The sequence below is a fragment of the Vicia villosa genome, linkage group LG5 (genome assembly GCF_029867415.1).
Source record: "Vicia villosa cultivar HV-30 ecotype Madison, WI linkage group LG5, Vvil1.0, whole genome shotgun sequence".
Lineage (NCBI taxonomy): Eukaryota > Viridiplantae > Streptophyta > Magnoliopsida > Fabales > Fabaceae > Vicia > Vicia villosa.
This window is the reverse complement of record NC_081184.1, coordinates 130,328,246-130,348,633: the sequence shown is the minus strand read 5'-3', so window position 1 is coordinate 130,348,633 and position 20,388 is coordinate 130,328,246. Positions and strand designations below refer to the sequence as shown.

At 36.4% G+C, this 20,388-nt stretch overlaps 3 protein-coding genes across 3 annotated transcripts; all 3 read right to left on the bottom strand.

Annotated features, from left to right (window-relative positions):
* Nucleotides 1–6,711: 6,711 nt before the first annotated feature.
* Nucleotides 6,712–7,392, bottom strand: LOC131607344 (uncharacterized). The gene is made up of 2 exons (XM_058879359.1): nucleotides 7,229–7,392; nucleotides 6,712–7,142 (listed from the first exon to the last, which is right to left on the bottom strand). Exons 1-2 carry the CDS (start codon nucleotides 7,315–7,317, stop codon nucleotides 6,905–6,907), a joined length of 327 nt encoding a protein of 108 aa, XP_058735342.1. The 5' UTR covers nucleotides 7,318–7,392; the 3' UTR covers nucleotides 6,712–6,904.
* Nucleotides 7,393–10,624: 3,232 nt separating this feature from the next.
* Nucleotides 10,625–11,305, bottom strand: LOC131607343 (uncharacterized). The gene is made up of 2 exons (XM_058879358.1): nucleotides 11,142–11,305; nucleotides 10,625–11,055 (listed from the first exon to the last, which is right to left on the bottom strand). Exons 1-2 carry the CDS (start codon nucleotides 11,228–11,230, stop codon nucleotides 10,818–10,820), a joined length of 327 nt encoding a protein of 108 aa, XP_058735341.1. The 5' UTR covers nucleotides 11,231–11,305; the 3' UTR covers nucleotides 10,625–10,817.
* An 8,148-nt stretch (nucleotides 11,306–19,453) lies between these two features.
* LOC131607342 (uncharacterized) lies at nucleotides 19,454–20,128 on the bottom strand. Its single transcript, XM_058879357.1, has 2 exons — nucleotides 19,957–20,128; nucleotides 19,454–19,870 (listed from the first exon to the last, which is right to left on the bottom strand). The coding sequence occupies exons 1-2, from the start codon at nucleotides 20,043–20,045 to the stop codon at nucleotides 19,633–19,635; spliced, it is 327 nt and encodes a 108-aa protein (XP_058735340.1). The 5' UTR covers nucleotides 20,046–20,128; the 3' UTR covers nucleotides 19,454–19,632.
* Between the last annotated feature and the right edge of the window lie 260 nt (nucleotides 20,129–20,388).

Sequence of the window (20,388 nt, the reverse complement as noted above, 5' to 3'; positions counted from 1 at the left end):
TCGAGAAGCAGATTAGGGAATGAATCCCACTCACTTCCATCCCATTATGTAATGTTTGAGAAACAGATTAGGGAATGAATCCCACTCATTTCTCTCCCATTAGTTAATGTTTGAGAAACAGATTAGGGAATAAATCCCACTCATTTCTCCCCCATTAAGTAGTGACCGAGAAACAGATTAGAGAATAAATCCCACTCATTTCTATGCCACTAAGTGATTGAGAAACAGATTAGGGAATGCATCCCACTCATTTCTCTATCACTTTCTTAATGTGATTCGCATCTTCCTTTTATTAATGTTTTAAAGAGTTGAAAAAGAAAAAGAATGCAATGGGGAACTATTCCTAAATTCTAGTCTAAGTTATTCTAATCTACAAATGGCCCTAAGGTCAAGGATAACTATCCTATCTCAATTCCTCTTAACAAAGGAGGAAGAGTCTAAGGGAACATGGCAAGCAATAGCAAGATGTAATCAAAATCAAAGTAAGAAATGAGAGGCTAAGCATGGAAACAAGATAAAGAAGCTCCAAGTCAGTAGCAAAGCATGGGATTGAGTGTCCCAAATCAAATACAAAAGCATCACGGTACCCTACAAAAACATCCACAAGAAGTCGTCAAAGCATCGCATGCATCATTACTTACCAATTAGCGGGCAAACATCAGCTAACCAAAACAAAACAAGTGAACATATGAGCTAGGCTTGAAGTCAGTAGCAAACTTATTCATTTAGTTCCAATATCCTATGTTAATCTATATTAGTCAATTAGCATGAAACAACACAAAACTCTAACCAAAACTAGACAACACTAGGTTAATACTAGCTAAACGGTTTCAAATCGTGAATGAAGTTAGAAACATGTAATCAAATGGTGCAAGTCAGTAGCAAATAGCCTCTACTAGATGCCTAAACAACCACAAAATCATGTCGAAGAGTTCCACACAAAATTACGAGTCGTTTGTACAAGTTACGGTGTGATCGTCAACAAAAACAAGTTATTTACATGTGCGAAAGAAAAATCGAGTAAAATAGGAAAACATGATTTAAAATTTTCAATTCCAGGTCTTAGGACCTCTAAACATCCCTAATTACATGTACAAAAAGGAACCAACATTATAGCAAGAATGCATTTCAATTTGAGAGCACAAACGTCACAAGTATCTATTAGAAACGCATATTAATCGAGCTAAACAAGGCTAACCAAATACCAATCAAAACAAACAATTAGGAAATCATTTTTTGTACACAACATCATGGATTAGTCTACAGCAATCATACAAAAATTGGTGATTAAATTCTGATCCTAAAGTGTTAAACGGAATTACTTTGCAAAATCTATCAAAACACGAAGGAGGATGAACATATATGAAGAAAAGATTTATTAAAAATAGCCAAGCAAATTCTAAAAATCTACAAAAAATACCAAAAATATATACACACATATATCTATCTAAAACATATTTTTGTCCATTTTTTGTTTCATGAGAAAATGATTTATGAAGCAAAAGTTAAAGAGAAAATAACGTTGCAAGTAAACAAAAATCTGTCTACCAGGGGGTGAAAAAGTAAAAAGGCATTGAACTAAATTCCACTTAGCAGCGCATTGGGTCAGATTACAGGAGGTGTGAAGAGATATTCATGTTAGAGCCCAAGCTTTACTGAGTCCAATTCAACAAATTCATGCATGATCAATGTCAATTAATTACATCTGATTTCATGTTAATTCTGATTAATTAAACTTAATGCTAATTAAACTCAATTAACAGCAAATCGGACAAATAAACAGAGAGAGGAATTAGGGTTACATTTTGTGATGATTCAAATCCTCTGTGCTTTCTCCTCCCTCTCACTCGCAAACGAACGGCGGCGGTACGGCGGCTCTCTCTCGATTCAACTCATTGTGCCGGTGAAAGTTTCACGGCGGCGGAATCTCGGCCCTCTCATTGCGCAAGTCTCTCGTCTCCGTTTCGGTTCTCGAACTCTCTCGATCTCTTTCAGCTCAATCCCGTGGCTCTCTCATCTTCTCCTTGTTCGTTATTGATGATGATGATGTTGTTGGAGTGACACGAAAGAGGACGTGCGATTGGAGTTATCGTTGGCTGAAGCAAATCAAGAGTGGAACCGTTGCGTGTTGAATCGGTTGTAAGATTGTTGCAACCGTGAAGAATCTCTTATGATTTTCTGAGTTTTCCTTCTGCGAAGATTGAGAATGTATGAAGAGAAGATGATTGAAGATTGATGACGATCTTCATGAAGGTGAAGTTATTCTGATATTTTCTGATTTGTGTTGAAGATGAGAGTCAAAGATTCGATGGAATCGAGAGGTTCTGAATTGGTGGCTCGTGCGAAGGAGTTTTGAAGAGGGAGAGCTTTTTCTTTTCGGTTAGAGGTGAGTTTCAATTCTGTTATTCTCTTTCTGTTATCCGATTTTCCTTTCTCTCCTTTTTCTGAGTTTTCTTTGGTGATTGAAGGTGAAGGGAGGTGGATTCTTGGAGATGATTGAACGATGGTGGGAAATGAAGTTGCGGAGAGATTGAAGAGGTGAAGAGTGAAGAGGGTAAAGGTGATACGTGTGGGAATGAGTGAGTGGATTCTGAATTGAAGATAGTGGGAGCAAAATGGTGAAGAATGGGAAGTGAAGATGGTTGTTGGCGGCTGAAGATGCAAAACGGTAGAGTTTGTTACGATTTGTAACAAACTTTTGGATGTGAGTGATGGGAGAGAGAAAGAAATCCGAGAGAGAAGAGAGTGAATTGAAAAAAAATGAGTGTGTGTTGAGCTGTGAAGGGTTTTTGATACTTATATGCTGGTGTATGTGGTTTATGGTAAGCGTGCTGTACAAGATAATTTCCTCCGCAAACTTAATGAACAAGGGTTCTCCATATTTGGTAAGCTTTAGCATGCCTTTCACGTGTTCATATTATGCATGGTTTAATGAAGAGATGGCTGAGCTACTACTTGCATGCATGCTGCAGGAACTTGCAAGAAATGAGCCTTTTACCTCATGCACACACATCACCCATGGCGCCAACTTTACATGCCTACAACTCTAGCTATGATGAAAGATTGGTTTCTTAAAAGGGGTTTCCAGATTAGAGTTGGGCTTTGAAAGGGTTTGCCAGGTCGGAAACTAGGCTTAAAATGTTTTCCCATACGGGGGAAGGGACCACGGAGACTAGTGACGACTAGACTCGATCAAAAAGACATAATCACGAAGACGTTGATGCTTGCGAGGCATAAGAATTACATTAATCCCTCAGGCCGAAGGCGGGGTGTAACTCCTCAAGAGTGGCAATCGTTCGAATTGCCACACACCAAGTATGGTTACTCAAACGATTGAAAAATGAGATGGGTTGAATGCCCACCCTCATTCGCACTCTAATATGCGCGTAGCACACGGGAAATAACCACGACAAGACTAGTGACGACTAGACTTGACAAGAAGACGAAGATTTTGATGCTTGCGAAGCATAAGAATTGCAATAATCCCTCAGGCCAAAGGCGGGGTGTAACTCTTCAAGAGCGGCAATCGTTCGAATTGCCACACACCAAGTATGGTTACTCAAACGATTGAAAAATGAGATGGGTTGAATGCCCACCCTCATTCGCACTCTAATATGCGCGTAGCACACGGGAAATAACCACGACAAGACTAGTGACGACTAGACTTGACAAGAAGACAAAGATTTTGATGCTTGCGAAGCATAAGAATTACAATAATCCCTCAGGCCAAAGGCGGGGTGTAACTCCTCTAGAGTGGCAATCGTTCGAATTGCCACACACCAAGTATGGTTATCCAAACGCTTGAAAAATGAGATGGGTTGAATGCCCACCCTCATTCACGCTCTAATATGCACGCAGCATGCGGGAAATAACCTCGGAGACAACGATTCCGACGAAGAAAGACATTGCATCCGATCCATGTTGGAGAGAGAAAATGAGACTTCTTTTTTGGGGATTAAGGACACCAGGTATCGGCACCGTGGCATATGGAGATTTGTAATGTAGTAGCAGATATCAATGGGAATTTGTAAGGACAACATCTATGTGGGGATGTAATATTGTCTTAATTGAGGGATGATTTGTATTATCTGGCTTATGCTTTGTTATGCATGTTTGAATTTTTCTATGGCGTAATGCTCCATCTTGATGGACATGCTACGCTTTTGAGGATGCAAATGCTATATGCAATGGATTCTATATGCAAAGAGGGCCAAATAAAGGCATTATGTTGTATGCAAGTCAAGATCCAGATATGAGATTAATTTTTCTCAACATTATTGTGGATTAGTAATTATATGAACTCTTGCCATATATGTCAAAATAAAAAAGAACAAAGCAGGTTCAATGGGAAACTATTGAAGAGTGTAGCAGGCAAAACAAAGACGAACGTTGAAGCATTATAAATCCCGATGTCGTCTCTCTCTCTCTCTCTCTCTCTCTATCTCTCTCCCTCTCTTACTTTTGCATTTAATTTTTGTAGGACATTGCATGCTTAGATTTTCAATCTTAGTGTAGTTTATTGTTTATTCAATTGGTAGTGATTTATTACGTAAGGTTAGGTTTTGTTAGAATTGGTTCCTAATCGAGATTTAGTGATGATTTCATTATGAGAAACTGTTGAGTTTAGAATTCATTGAAATTGAATCATTATATAAACACAACTCGTGAAGTATACAACTGAATCAATTGATTACCTTTGTGTATCATCATTAAACCATCTTTGGTATTTGTGAAGTGATTAAATGATAACGTGATCAAGTTTCAATAAAAGTATAATTCTCATATTTTCGTTTTAAAATCTTTTGTGCGCAATTTTGAAAAACCACTTATATTTTATTTTTGGAAAATTAGTCGGAATTTAATAAAAGCATTTTTTTCTATTTACCCCTTCTAGATTGTTTTCCTACTTTATATTCTAACCCAAAATAAGCATTAAGACCCGATAGGTAGAGACTTAGATATAGTAATGACGAACACCTTTCATATGTCAAGTCGTACCATGAAACTATATTTTAGGTAGCTAATCCAAAATAACTATTAAGAATGAGAAGTCATCAATATTAATGTTTAAGTAGAATTATTTAAAATGCAATGATCGTAATTAAGCATGAAAATATAATGACTACATCTATCTCCCACAATAAAGAGAAAGAGATTTTTAACTATGCTTATTCATCAACGTCATAGTTGTACAAGTAATCCCGAGAAGAGAAACTTTGAGTGCCATCTGCAGCGATCTTTCAAGTAGAGCTTCCGCCTTTAATCCCCCACTCCTATTCTCCTATTGAGACCAAAGTGAACCTACTACCTTTCTGTACTCGTTGAATCCACTGAATTCCTTAGACTCGAAATGGACCTTATAATTGTAGGTTTAAGAAAGGTAGGCTCGCTACGCGTACCGTTCATCCTTGCACAGTGCACATACTTTTTCTCTGTTGAGCAATGCCTACTCACCCTGCAACTATCTCTTGCCACACTAATTCAATAGGCGCACCGCTCATCTTCGCTTAGCATACTAACCCTGAAGTTTCTTAATTAGCCATGAAGTTTTTTCTCTCCTGTGCTCGCCAGGCATGTCTATGAATGTGGCCTAGAGATCCTTGTTTGTAAAAAAATGATTTTGACAAGGTCTTTGTTTTGATGGTTTTTCTAGTCCTTTTCACCTATTTTTTTTTTAAAATATACAAATAAAAAGTTCAAATAGCTATTTTATCACTATTTATAAATAAATCAGAAGTTTTTATATTAATTAAAAGTTTTCATATTAATTGCTTATAAAATAAATCAATAAATATCTACGTATTTATTAATATTTATAAAAAAAAACCTGTAGCATCGGACAACCGCAAAATTATACTGATGCATGGTGGGAGAATTTCGATTGGTGCAGATCTTTCTAATTTTTTGTTCATGTTTGGTAATGTGGTGATATTTTGTGTTTAGTTTAACAAAGCTCCAAATAATATAAGTAGGTCCAAGTTTTTTGATATTGTAGTTAACCTCTAAAAAATAAAATATAGTGTGATTAACCTAAAAACAAATAAACGCTTCTTAAAAAAAGAAACAAATAACGCTGCAATGTGCAACTTTCAAGAGACTATGGTGAAAATATACAAGCTCTATAACTAACAATCAAAATCAAAATCAAAATTTAAAAGCCCAAAAATACTCTTATAAGAGGAATATAAAAACAATAAAATTAAACGGAAGAATCCTCCAAAAGCAATTCTAAACTTCCTGTCCTAAAAAGCCTCAAAAACTTTCTGAAGTATACTTTTATTCATCAACATATCTAAAAACATCATTTGAAACATAGAAACCCTTGTGCTGTGGAGCTAGGAAAAAAGACTGAGCAAACTTGCGTCTAATCTTGATTTTAACATTGTAAGTTCCAGTCAAGAATAGTTTACTAATCAGCATAACAGAATAACCAATGCCAATGCCAATGATTATAACAGAATAGTTTACTAATCAGCATAACAGAATAACCAATGCCAATGCCAATGCCAATGATTATAACAGAATAGTTTACTAATAAGCATAACAGAATATCATAACATTAGACAATCAATAATACCATAACAGAACACCTTGTTCAAAATATACTTAGAAACCCTAAAAGATAACATAACATTAGAAACCCAAAATATACTTGTTCATTACATTGGAATGGCTCTTTCAGCATCCCTCTTTCCCTTACAGCTTCTTTTATTGTGCCCCATTGCGCCACACTTATGACAAGTAACAGTTGCCAATTTTCTAGGTAGGACATGTGGATTCTTTGGTTCATCGTTAGACTTGTTTCTCATTTTCTTGGGACGACCTATGGCCCTTCTCATAGCTGGAGGATTCATAGTGGACTCCTCATCCAAAGGCCACAACTGTGGACCATTAGTAGGGTAAATTATATGGGAGTAGATGTTGTTGAAATTACTCTTCCAGTTAAATCCCATCTCCTACATTTGATATTTATATATCCCTCATCCTTAATCGAAGCTTCTAAATCCATGTACGACATGTAGTCCGTATCCCATTCCCAATCCAGTTCAGACACCAAACCATTAACATACCATTTATATGGACTCTCTACTAACTGTCCCCTATGATGAAGCCTTATCTTAACGTAGTTGCTTTTAGATGGTCTGAACAAATAACAAAGGATGAACATTCAGAATACTTTACCACAGTAAACAATGTTATTTAAGCCTAACGATTTAAGAGAACAAACCTCATACAGAAACGAACATCCTCTTTGCAAGTTGATGATGGTGGAATGTTGCGCGTCGTCTTTGATGATGATGGTGGAATGCTGCTCATCTTCTCCGATGCTTGGGCGAATGGACGAGAACTGATTAGAGCGACAATGGAAGACTGCTCATCGACGAAGAGAGGTCACGAAAACGAAGATGAAATTTTTCTGGGTTACGTTACAATTTGGGGATGAAGTTTTGGGTTAGGTTAGGAATTGTTTTTGATTTATAAAAAGAGAATTAATGTTATTTAGGATATTCAGAAGTTGTTTTCTATTTAAAATTATAAATTAAATAAATGAAATGACATGGCATAAGTAATTTTAGACAGCTCAGCAAATTACATGTGCCACATATGTAATTTTGGAGGGGGACTTCAAAATTGCCAAAATAATGAATGTTTGGGGATCAAAATAATGAATTCGGTAAAAGGGGATCAAAAGTTCATAAAACTGAAAATAGGGGGGGTCAAAAGTGCATTTAAGCCAACAAATTTCTTTCATCTTCAGCCTCTAGTTTGATTTTAGAGCTTCATAATGACATATTAGTAATTGATTGAGGGAGACACCGTCTTGAAATTAACCCATCTTGGAGATTTGGTTGAGATTTTCAGGTAGCTTGCAATATTGAGGTTGTTGTCATTGGTGCTGACAAATTCCACAGAAAAGAAGGAGGTTCTTCTCTCCAGATTATATTGGTAGTGATTATGTTAAAGGCTACAAACAAGGTGGAGTTCTTCTCAAATATTCAAATAGTTCATCACTAAAGGAATCTATATGATCAAAGATTGATTGCTACACACGAAGGCTTAGAGAATATTAGTGACACTGGAAGATTCAAGAAGCGTGAATCGAATAAAGATTACGCAGAAGAGTTTGACATTATGTTGTATGCAAGTCAAGATCCAGATATGAGATTAATTTTTCTCAACATTATTGTGGATTAGTAATTATATGAACTCTTGCCATATATGTCAAAATAAAAAAGAACAAAGCAGGTTCAATGGGAAACTATTGAAGAGTGTAGCAGGCAAAACAAAGACGAACGTTGAAGCATTATAAATCCCGATGTCGTCTCTCTCTCTCTCTCTCTCTCTCTCTCTATCTCTCTCCCTCTCTTACTTTTGCATTTAATTTTTGTAGGACATTGCATGCTTAGATTTTCAATCTTAGTGTAGTTTATTGTTTATTCAATTGGTAGTGATTTATTACGTAAGGTTAGGTTTTGTTAGAATTGGTTCCTAATCGAGATTTAGTGATGATTTCATTATGAGAAACTGTTGAGTTTAGAATTCATTGAAATTGAATCATTATATAAACACAACTCGTGAAGTATACAACTGAATCAATTGATTACCTTTGTGTATCATCATTAAACCATCTTTGGTATTTGTGAAGTGATTAAATGATAACGTGATCAAGTTTCAATAAAAGTATAATTCTCATATTTTCGTTTTAAAATCTTTTGTGCGCAATTTTGAAAAACCACTGATATTTTATTTTTGGAAAATTAGTCGGAATTTAATAAAAGCATTTTTTTTCTATTTACCCCTTCTAGATTGTTTTCCTACTTTATATTCTAACCCAAAATAAGCATTAAGACCCGATAGGTGGAGACTTAGATATAGTAATGACGAACACCTTTCATATGTCAAGTCGTACCATGAAACTATATTTTAGGTAGCTAATCCAAAATAACTATTAAGAATGAGAAGTCATCAATATTAATGTTTAAGTAGAATTATTTAAAATGCAATGATCGTAATTAAGCATGAAAATATAATGACTACATCTATCTCCCACAATAAAGAGAAAGAGATTTTTAACTATGCTTATTCATCAACGTCATAGTTGTACAAGTAATCCCGAGAAGAGAAACTTTGAGTGCCATCTGCAGCGATCTTTCAAGTAGAGCTTCCGCCTTTAATCCCCCACTCCTATTCTCCTATTGAGACCAAAGTGAACCTACTACCTTTCTGTACTCGTTGAATCCACTGAATTCCTTAGACTCGAAATGGACCTTATAATTGTAGGTTTAAGAAAGGTAGGCTCGCTACGCGTACCGTTCATCCTTGCACAGTGCACATACTTTTTCTCTGTTGAGCAATGCCTACTCACCCTGCAACTATCTCTAGCCACACTAATTCAATAGGCGCACCGCTCATCTTCGCTTAGCATACTAACCCTGAAGTTTCTTAATTAGCCATGAAGTTTTTTCTCTCCTGTGCTCGCCAGGCATGTCTATGAATGTGGCCTAGAGATCCTTGTTTGTAAAAAAATGATTTTGACAAGGTCTTTGTTTTGATGGTTTTTCTAGTCCTTTTCACCTATTTTTTTTTTAAAATATACAAATAAAAAGTTCAAATAGCTATTTTATCACTATTTATAAATAAATCAGAAGTTTTTATATTAATTAAAAGTTTTCATATTAATTGCTTATAAAATAAATCAATAAATATCTACGTATTTATTAATATTTATAAAAAAAAACCTGTAGCATCGGACAACCGCAAAATTATACTGATGCATGGTGGGAGAATTTCGATTGGTGCAGATCTTTCTAATTTTTTGTTCATGTTTGGTAATGTGGTGATATTTTGTGTTTAGTTTAACAAAGCTCCAAATAATATAAGTAGGTCCAAGTTTTTTGATATTGTAGTTAACCTCTAAAAAATAAAATATAGTGTGATTAACCTAAAAACAAATAAACGCTTCTTAAAAAAAGAAACAAATAACGCTGCAATGTGCAACTTTCAAGAGACTATGGTGAAAATATACAAGCTCTATAACTAACAATCAAAATCAAAATCAAAATTTAAAAGCCCAAAAATACTCTTATAAGAGGAATATAAAAACAATAAAATTAAACGGAAGAATCCTCCAAAAGCAATTCTAAACTTCCTGTCCTAAAAAGCCTCAAAAACTTTCTGAAGTATACTTTTATTCATCAACATATCTAAAAACATCATTTGAAACATAGAAACCCTTGTGCTGTGGAGCTAGGAAAAAAGACTGAGCAAACTTGCGTCTAATCTTGATTTTAACATTGTAAGTTCCAGTCAAGAATAGTTTACTAATCAGCATAACAGAATAACCAATGCCAATGCCAATGATTATAACAGAATAGTTTACTAATCAGCATAACAGAATAACCAATGCCAATGCCAATGCCAATGATTATAACAGAATAGTTTACTAATAAGCATAACAGAATATCATAACATTAGACAATCAATAATACCATAACAGAACACCTTGTTCAAAATATACTTAGAAACCCTAAAAGATAACATAACATTAGAAACCCAAAATATACTTGTTCATTACATTGGAATGGCTCTTTCAGCATCCCTCTTTCCCTTACAGCTTCTTTTATTGTGCCCCATTGCGCCACACTTATGACAAGTAACAGTTGCCAATTTTCTAGGTAGGACATGTGGATTCTTTGGTTCATCGTTAGACTTGTTTCTCATTTTCTTGGGACGACCTATGGCCCTTCTCATAGCTGGAGGATTCATAGTGGACTCCTCATCCAAAGGCCACAACTGTGGACCATTAGTAGGGTAAATTATATGGGAGTAGATGTTGTTGAAATTACTCTTCCAGTTAAATCCCATCTCCTACATTTGATATTTATATATCCCTCATCCTTAATCGAAGCTTCTAAATCCATGTACGACATGTAGTCCGTATCCCATTCCCAATCCAGTTCAGACACCAAACCATTAACATACCATTTATATGGACTCTCTACTAACTGTCCCCTATGATGAAGCCTTATCTTAACGTAGTTGCTTTTAGATGGTCTGAACAAATAACAAAGGATGAACATTCAGAATACTTTACCACAGTAAACAATGTTATTTAAGCCTAACGATTTAAGAGAACAAACCTCATACAGAAACGAACATCCTCTTTGCAAGTTGATGATGGTGGAATGTTGCGCGTCGTCTTTGATGATGATGGTGGAATGCTGCTCATCTTCTCCGATGCTTGGGCGAATGGACGAGAACTGATTAGAGCGACAATGGAAGACTGCTCATCGACGAAGAGAGGTCACGAAAACGAAGATGAAATTTTTCTGGGTTACGTTACAATTTGGGGATGAAGTTTTGGGTTAGGTTAGGAATTGTTTTTGATTTATAAAAAGAGAATTAATGTTATTTAGGATATTCAGAAGTTGTTTTCTATTTAAAATTATAAATTAAATAAATGAAATGACATGGCATAAGTAATTTTAGACAGCTCAGCAAATTACATGTGCCACATATGTAATTTTGGAGGGGGACTTCAAAATTGCCAAAATAATGAATGTTTGGGGATCAAAATAATGAATTCGGTAAAAGGGGATCAAAAGTTCATAAAACTGAAAATAGGGGGGGTCAAAAGTGCATTTAAGCCAACAAATTTCTTTCATCTTCAGCCTCTAGTTTGATTTTAGAGCTTCATAATGACATATTAGTAATTGATTGAGGGAGACACCGTCTTGAAATTAACCCATCTTGGAGATTTGGTTGAGATTTTCAGGTAGCTTGCAATATTGAGGTTGTTGTCATTGGTGCTGACAAATTCCACAGAAAAGAAGGAGGTTCTTCTCTCCAGATTATATTGGTAGTGATTATGTTAAAGGCTACAAACAAGGTGGAGTTCTTCTCAAATATTCAAATAGTTCATCACTAAAGGAATCTATATGATCAAAGATTGATTGCTACACACGAAGGCTTAGAGAATATTAGTGACACTGGAAGATTCAAGAAGCGTGAATCGAATAAAGATTACGCAGAAGAGTTTGACATTATGTTGTATGCAAGTCAAGATCCAGATATGAGATTAATTTTTCTCAACATTATTGTGGATTAGTAATTATATGAACTCTTGCCATATATGTCAAAATAAAAAAGAACAAAGCAGGTTCAATGGGAAACTATTGAAGAGTGTAGCAGGCAAAACAAAGACGAACGTTGAAGCATTATAAATCCCGATGTCGTCTCTCTCTCTCTCTCTCTCTCTCTATCTCTCTCCCTCTCTTACTTTTGCATTTAATTTTTGTAGGACATTGCATGCTTAGATTTTCAATCTTAGTGTAGTTTATTGTTTATTCAATTGGTAGTGATTTATTACGTAAGGTTAGGTTTTGTTAGAATTGGTTCCTAATCGAGATTTAGTGATGATTTCATTATGAGAAACTGTTGAGTTTAGAATTCATTGAAATTGAATCATTATATAAACACAACTCGTGAAGTATACAACTGAATCAATTGATTACCTTTGTGTATCATCATTAAACCATCTTTGGTATTTGTGAAGTGATTAAATGATAACGTGATCAAGTTTCAATAAAAGTATAATTCTCATATTTTCGTTTTAAAATCTTTTGTGCGCAATTTTGAAAAACCACTGATATTTTATTTTTGGAAAATTAGTCGGAATTTAATAAAAGCATTTTTTTCTATTTACCCCTTCTAGATTGTTTTCCTACTTTATATTCTAACCCAAAATAAGCATTAAGACCCGATAGGTGGAGACTTAGATATAGTAATGACGAACACCTTTCATATGTCAAGTCGTACCATGAAACTATATTTTAGGTAGCTAATCCAAAATAACTATTAAGAATGAGAAGTCATCAATATTAATGTTTAAGTAGAATTATTTAAAATGCAATGATCGTAATTAAGCATGAAAATATAATGACTACATCTATCTCCCACAATAAAGAGAAAGAGATTTTTAACTATGCTTATTCATCAACGTCATAGTTGTACAAGTAATCCCGAGAAGAGAAACTTTGAGTGCCATCTGCAGCGATCTTTCAAGTAGAGCTTCCGCCTTTAATCCCCCACTCCTATTCTCCTATTGAGACCAAAGTGAACCTACTACCTTTCTGTACTCGTTGAATCCACTGAATTCCTTAGACTCGAAATGGACCTTATAATTGTAGGTTTAAGAAAGGTAGGCTCGCTACGCGTACCGTTCATCCTTGCACAGTGCACATACTTTTTCTCTGTTGAGCAATGCCTACTCACCCTGCAACTATCTCTAGCCACACTAATTCAATAGGCGCACCGCTCATCTTCGCTTAGCATACTAACCCTGAAGTTTCTTAATTAGCCATGAAGTTTTTTCTCTCCTGTGCTCGCCAGGCATGTCTATGAATGTGGCCTAGAGATCCTTGTTTGTAAAAAAATGATTTTGACAAGGTCTTTGTTTTGATGGTTTTTCTAGTCCTTTTCACCTATTTTTTTTTAAAATATACAAATAAAAAGTTCAAATAGCTATTTTATCACTATTTATAAATAAATCAGAAGTTTTTATATTAATTAAAAGTTTTCATATTAATTGCTTATAAAATAAATCAATAAATATCTATGTATTTATTAATATTTATAAAAAAAAAACCTATAGCATCGGACAACCGCAAAATTATACTGATGCATGGTGGGAGAATTTCGATTGGTGCAGATCTTTCTAATTTTTTGTTCATGTTTGGTAATGTGGTGATATTTTGTGTTTAGTTTAACAAAGCTCCAAATAATATAAGTAGGTCCAAGTTTTTTGATATTGTAGTTAACCTCTAAAAAATAAAATATAGTGTGATTAACCTAAAAACAAATAAACGCTTCTTAAAAAAAGAAACAAATAACGCTGCAATGTGCAACTTTCAAGAGACTATGGTGAAAATATACAAGCTCTATAACTAACAATCAAAATCAAAATCAAAATTTAAAAGCCCAAAAATACTCTTATAAGAGGAATATAAAAACAATAAAATTAAACGGAAGAATCCTCCAAAAGCAATTCTAAACTTCCTGTCCTAAAAAGCCTCAAAAACTTTCTGAAGTATACTTTTATTCATCAACATATCTAAAAACATCATTTGAAATGTGAGATTTTGGATCGAACTCTAGTATGGCCGAAGGGTAGCTTCTTGGTTCGACAGGGTTAAGCATGAAGTCGAAGGTTATTCACATGCTTGTGTCGAAGATGCCAGGGTTGTTAGCATGTTAAATTAGGTTTTAGTGTTTAAACCCTAATTTGTTAAGTTAGCTTGTTTATTAAGTTAACTTGTGTAATGGGCCTTGTGGAAAAAGCCCATTAGTTAGTATGTTAGGTTTTATTATAAATAGCATACTAGTCTCTCATCATTGCTAAGCTGCAAATCCTAATTTAGGGTGAGAGAGGTTATTTGTTATTCTTGTAAACTTGTAATCTTGTTTTAAGAGAAAGTGAAAGAATAGCAGTTATAACCAATTCTTGTGTTCTTATTCTCTTCCCTAATTCCCTATTATACTTTGTTATTGGTATCGTTTTTCACAACAAATTGGTGCGGTGAGCGTGGAGAAGATGCCGTCAACAAAGTATGAGATTGAAAAATTCACCGGAGTGAATGATTTCGGTCTGTGGCGCTTGAAGATGAAAGCCCTACTGGTTCAGCAGGGTTGTTTGGAAGCGTTGAAGGGAGAGGCAGCCATGAATGCTGCATTAACGGCAGCGGAGAAGACAACTATGATTGAGAAGGCACACAGCGCAATTTTGTTGAGCCTTGGTGATAAGGTTCTCAGGCAGGTATCAAAGGAGACGACGGCATCAGGGTTATGGGTGAAACTTGAAAGTTTGTATATGACCAATCGCTGGTAAATCGACTCTACCTGAAGCAAGCTTTGTATTAATTCAAGATGATTGAAGACAAAGTATTGGCTGAGCAGTTGGATATGTTCAACAAGCTGATTCTTGATCTTGAAAATATTGATGTGAAGATCGATGATGAAGATCAAGCGCTGTTACTATTGTGTTCTTTGCCTCGATCACATGCTCACTTCAAAGAAACTCTCTTGTATGGAAGGGAGTCCCTGACGTTTGAAGAAGTTCAATCAGCCTTGTACTCTAAGGACTTGAATGAACGAAAGGAGCATAAACCCTCGACTGTTGGCGAAGGTTTGGCCGTTAAAGGAAAACTCTTACGAAAGGATGGTAAGTTCGACAAGAAGAAAGGCAAAAGCCAGTCGAAGTCTTACAGTGGCGAAGCATCTGGCATTCGATGCTATCATTGTAAAAAGGAGGGTCACACAAGAAAGGTGTGCCCTGAACGCTTGAAATATCATGGAGGTAAGGATAATGGCAACGCTGCCATTGTTCAAGATGATTTCGAATCATCTGATGTTCTTGTGGTTTCAAGCAGTGACTCTAAGAAGGAGTGGATTATGGATTCAGGTTGCACTTGGCACATGACTCCAAACAAAGACTTGTTCGAGGAATTATGTGATCAAGATGGTGGATCCGTATTGCTGGGAAACAACAAGGCTTGCAAGATTGCAGGTATTGGATCTATTAGATTCAAGCTCCATGATGAGTCAATAAGGTTGTTGACTGAAGTCAGGTTTGTTCCTGATTTGAAGAGAAATCTGCTTTCTCTTGGTGAATTCGACAAGAAAGGATATGTTTTCCAAGGAGAGAAAAGTATCCTAAGAGTCATGAAGGGTTCGAAGGAAGTCTTGAGAGGCGTGAAGAAACAAGGCTTGTATACCCTTGAGGCTGAAGTTGCAAGTGGTTCGACAAATGTTGTATCCACGAAACCTTTGTCGAAGACAGAAATCTGGCACATGAGATTGGGCCATGTCAGTGAAAGGGGTCTGGTCGAATTAGGGAAACAAAATCTGCTTGGTGGAGACAAAGTCGAAAAGCTGAAGTTTTGTGAACCCTGTGTACTTGGAAAATCTTGCAGAGTGAAGTTCAACAAAGGCAAACAAAGAACACATGGATCTCTTGATTACATCCATGCTGATCTTTGGGGGCCTGCAAGGTGTGCATCACATTCAGGAGCAAGGTATTTTCTATCCATAGTAGATGATTATTCCAGAAAATTATGGGTATTCATCCAGAAGACTAAGGATGAAACTTTTGAGAATTTCAAAAGTTGGAAGACTCTGGTTGAAAATCAGACTAGCAGGAAGGTCAAGAGGTTGAGAACCGACAATGGCCTTGAATTTTGCAATGAGGCATTCGACAGCTTTTGTGCTGCCTTTGGTATTGCAAGGCACAGAACTACTGCAGGTACTCCACAGCAAAATGGTTTGGCTGAAAGATTTAATCGAACTATTTTGGAGAGAGTCAGATGCATGTTGACTAGTGCGGGGTTAAAGAATGTGTTCTGGGCTGAGGCTGTTTCGACAGCAACATATCTGATAAACAGATGTCCTTCGACAACGTTAGATATGAAGACACCTGAAGAAGTTTGGTCGGGACATCCACCAGATCTCGACAAACTGAGAGTATTTGGCTGTGTAGCCTATGCTCACATTAGGCAAGACAAGGTCGAACCTAGAGCTCTGAAATGCATGTTTATGGGATACCCTGAAGGAGTCAAAGCTTATAGGCTATGGTGCCTAGAGCCAGGTCACAGGAGGTGTATCACCAGTCGAGATGTAGTTTTCAATGAAGCTGAAATGGCTTTTAAGAAAACTAATGATGTTGGTCGAAGTACAGAAACATCTGACGAAGAGCTAGAACAGGTAGAAATTCCTGTTGAGGTGGAGCATGTTGATGCTGAATTGCATATCCCAGATGAAGTCGAAGAAGAAGCAGAAGATGCTGAAGTTGAGGAAACTGACGATGACTACCTATTGTCGAGAGATAGGTCGAGAAGAGTCATCAAGCCACCTCAGAGACTTGGATATGCAGATCTTATAGCTTATGCATTAATCTCTGCCAGTGAGGTTCTTGATGATGAACCTAGAGATTATAAGGAAGTTATGAGGAGTCAAAATAAGACTGAATGGCTGAAGGCCATGGATGATGAGATGAAATCTCTTCATGATGATCACACTTGGGAACTGATCAAGAAACCTGCTGGGGCAAGGTTAGTCAGCTGTAAATGGATTTTCAAAGTTAAGGAAGGAATTGAAGGAGTGACGTCGAAAAGATATAAGGCAAGGTTAGTCGCAAGGGGTTTCACTCAGAAAGAAGGTGTCGACTTCAATGATGTGTTTTCTCCTGTTGTGAAACATAGGTCCATTCGAATGCTGCTTGCCATGGTGGCACAGTTTGATCTTGAACTGGAACAGATGGATGTGAAAACTGCGTTCTTGTATGGTGATCTAGATGAAATGATCCTGATGAGGCAACCTGAAGGGTATGTCGAAAAGGGGAAGGATGATTATGTGTGTAAGTTAAAGAGATCCTTGTATGGGCTGAAACAATCTCCTCGACAGTGGAATAGGAGATTCGACAAGTTCATGGCACGCATAAGTTTCATTAGAAGTCAGTTCGACCACTGTGTTTACTTCAGATTTCGACCTGGTAATTCATTTGTTATTTTGTTGCTTTATGTGGATGATATTCTCATAGCAAGCAACAGTGTCGAAGATGTGATGAGGGTGAAGGCTGAACTCAATAAGGAGTTCGATATGAAGGATCTGGGAGCTGCTTCCAGGATTCTTGGAATTGACATTCGAAGAGATAGAAAGAAGTCGAAGTTATGCCTATCTCAAGAGGCATATCTACGGAAGATTCTTGAAAAGTTTGGTATGTCGAATTCGAAGCCAGTTGTGACTCCAACAAACCCTCAATTCAAGCTGAGTATTGATCAGTGTCCCAGTACTGATGTGGAAAGAGCCTATATGAATAGCATCCCATATGCTAATATAGTTGGTTCTTTGATGTATGCTATGGTTTGTACTAGACCCGACATAGCATACGCAGTAAGTCTTGTAAGCAGGTACATGGCGAATCCTGGAAAGGCTCACTGGCAAGCATTGAAGTGGATTTTAAGGTACATAAATGGGTCTCTGAATAGAGTCCTAATTTATGGTGGAGCCTTGGGTGAAGATGGTAAAGCAGTAATCGAAGGATATGTCGACTCTGATTATGCAGGTTGTATGGATTCCAGGAAATCTATTTCTGGATATGTTTTCACTATGTTTGGCACAGCAATTAGTTGGAAAGCAACACTTCAGAAGGTTGTTGCTCTATCAACCACTGAAGCGGAGTACATTGCATTAACTGAAGCTGTGAAAGAAGCATTGTGGCTTGAAGGTTTTGCGAAGGAGCTGAAACTTCAAGGTCGAGGTATCACTGTTAAATGTGATAGTCAAAGTGCAATACACCTGTCGAAGAATTCAGCCTATCATGAGCGAACTAAGCACATTGATGTGAGGCTGCATTTCGTCAGAGGAGTAATCGAGCGTGGAGAAGTCCAAGTGCTGAAGGTTTCGACTGAAGACAATGCTGCTGATATGATCACCAAGACATTGCCGAGTTGCAAGTTTTTCCACTGTATGCAGTTGATAAAGCTGCATGAAGAAAGCTAGTTTGTTCCCTTGATGTTGTAGAGTTAGATCCAAGGTGGAGATTTGTGAGATTTTGGATCGAACTCTAGTATGGCCGAAGGGTAGCTTCTTGGTTCGACAGGGTTAAGCATGAAGTCGAAGGTTGTTCACATGCTTGTGTCGAAGATGCTAGGGTTGTTAGCATGTTAAATTAGGTTTTAGTGTTTAAACCCTAATTTGTTAAGTTAGCTTGTTTATTAAGTTAACTTGTGTAATGGGCCTTGTGGAAAAAGCCCATTAGTTAGTATGTTAGGTTTTATTATAAATAGCATACTAGTCTCTCATCATTGCTAAGCTGCAAATCCTAATTTAGGGTGAGAGAGGTTATTTGTTATTCTTGTAAACTTGTAATCTTGTTTTAAGAGAAAGTGAAAGAATAGCAGTTATAACCAATTCTTGTGTTCTTATTCTCTTCCCTAATTCCCTATTATACTTTGTTATTGGTATCGTTTTTCACAACATGAAACATAGAAACCCTTGTGCTGTGGAGCTAGGAAAAAAGACTGAGCAAACTTGCGTCTAATCTTGATTTTAACATTGTAAGTTCCAGTCAAGAATAGTTTACTAATCAGCATAACAGAATAACCAATGCCAATGCCAATGATTATAACAGAATAGTTTACTAATCAGCATAACAGAATAACCAATGCCAATGCCAATGCCAATGATTATAACAGAATAGTTTACTAATAAGCATAACAGAATATCATAACATTAGACAATCAATAATACCATAACAGAACACCTTGTTCAAAATATACTTAGAAACCCTAAAAGATAACATAACATTAGAAACCCAAAATATACTTGTTCATTACATTGGAATGGCTCTTTCAGCATCCCTCTTTCCCTTACAGCTTCTTTTATTGTGCCCCATTGCGCCACACTTATGACAAGTAACAGTTGCCAATTTTCTAGGTAGGACATGTGGATTCTTTGGTTCATCGTTAGACTTGTTTCTCATTTTCTTGGGACGACCTATGGCCCTTCTCATAGCTGGAGGATTCATAGTGGACTCCTCATCCAAAGGCCACAACTGTGGACCATTAGTAGGGTAAATTATATGGGAGTAGATGTTGTTGAAATTACTCTTCCAGTTAAATCCCATCTCCTACATTTGATATTTATATATCCCTCATCCTTAATCGAAGCTTCTAAATCCATGTACGACATGTAGTCCGTATCCCATTCCCAATCCAGTTCAGACACCAAACCATTAACATACCATTTATATGGACTCTCTACTAACTGTCCCCTATGATGAAGCCTTATCTTAACGTAGTTGCTTTTAGATGGTCTGAACAAATAACAAAGGATGAACATTCAGAATACTTTACCACAGTAAACAATGTTATTTAAGCCTAACGATTTAAGAGAACAAACCTCATACAGAAACGAACATCCTCTTTGCAAGTTGATGATGGTGGAATGTTGCGCGTCGTCTTTGATGATGATGGTGGAATGCTGCTCATCTTCTCCGATGCTTGGGCGAATGGACGAGAACTGATTAGAGCGACAATGGAAGACTGCTCATCGACGAAGAGAGGTCACGAAAACGAAGATGAAATTTTTCTGGGTTACGTTACAATTTGGGGATGAAGTTTTGGGTTAGGTTAGGAATTGTTTTTGATTTATAAAAAGAGAATTAATGTTATTTAGGATATTCAGAAGTTGTTTTCTATTTAAAATTATAAATTAAATAAATGAAATGACATGGCATAAGTAATTTTAGACAGCTCAGCAAATTACATGTGCCACATATGTAATTTTGGAGGGGGACTTCAAAATTGCCAAAATAATGAATGTTTGGGGATC

Coding starts and splice junctions, on each gene's coding strand:
- LOC131607342 (XM_058879357.1), bottom strand. CDS start 20,045: ATGAGCAGCATTCCACCATCATCATCAAAGACGACGCGCAACATTCCA. Junction 19,871..19,956: donor GATGTTCGTTTCTGTATGAG/GTTTGTTCTCTT, acceptor TTATTTGTTCAG/ACCATCTAAAAGCAACTACG.
- LOC131607344 (XM_058879359.1), bottom strand. CDS start 7,317: ATGAGCAGCATTCCACCATCATCATCAAAGACGACGCGCAACATTCCA. Junction 7,143..7,228: donor GATGTTCGTTTCTGTATGAG/GTTTGTTCTCTT, acceptor TTATTTGTTCAG/ACCATCTAAAAGCAACTACG.
- LOC131607343 (XM_058879358.1), bottom strand. CDS start 11,230: ATGAGCAGCATTCCACCATCATCATCAAAGACGACGCGCAACATTCCA. Junction 11,056..11,141: donor GATGTTCGTTTCTGTATGAG/GTTTGTTCTCTT, acceptor TTATTTGTTCAG/ACCATCTAAAAGCAACTACG.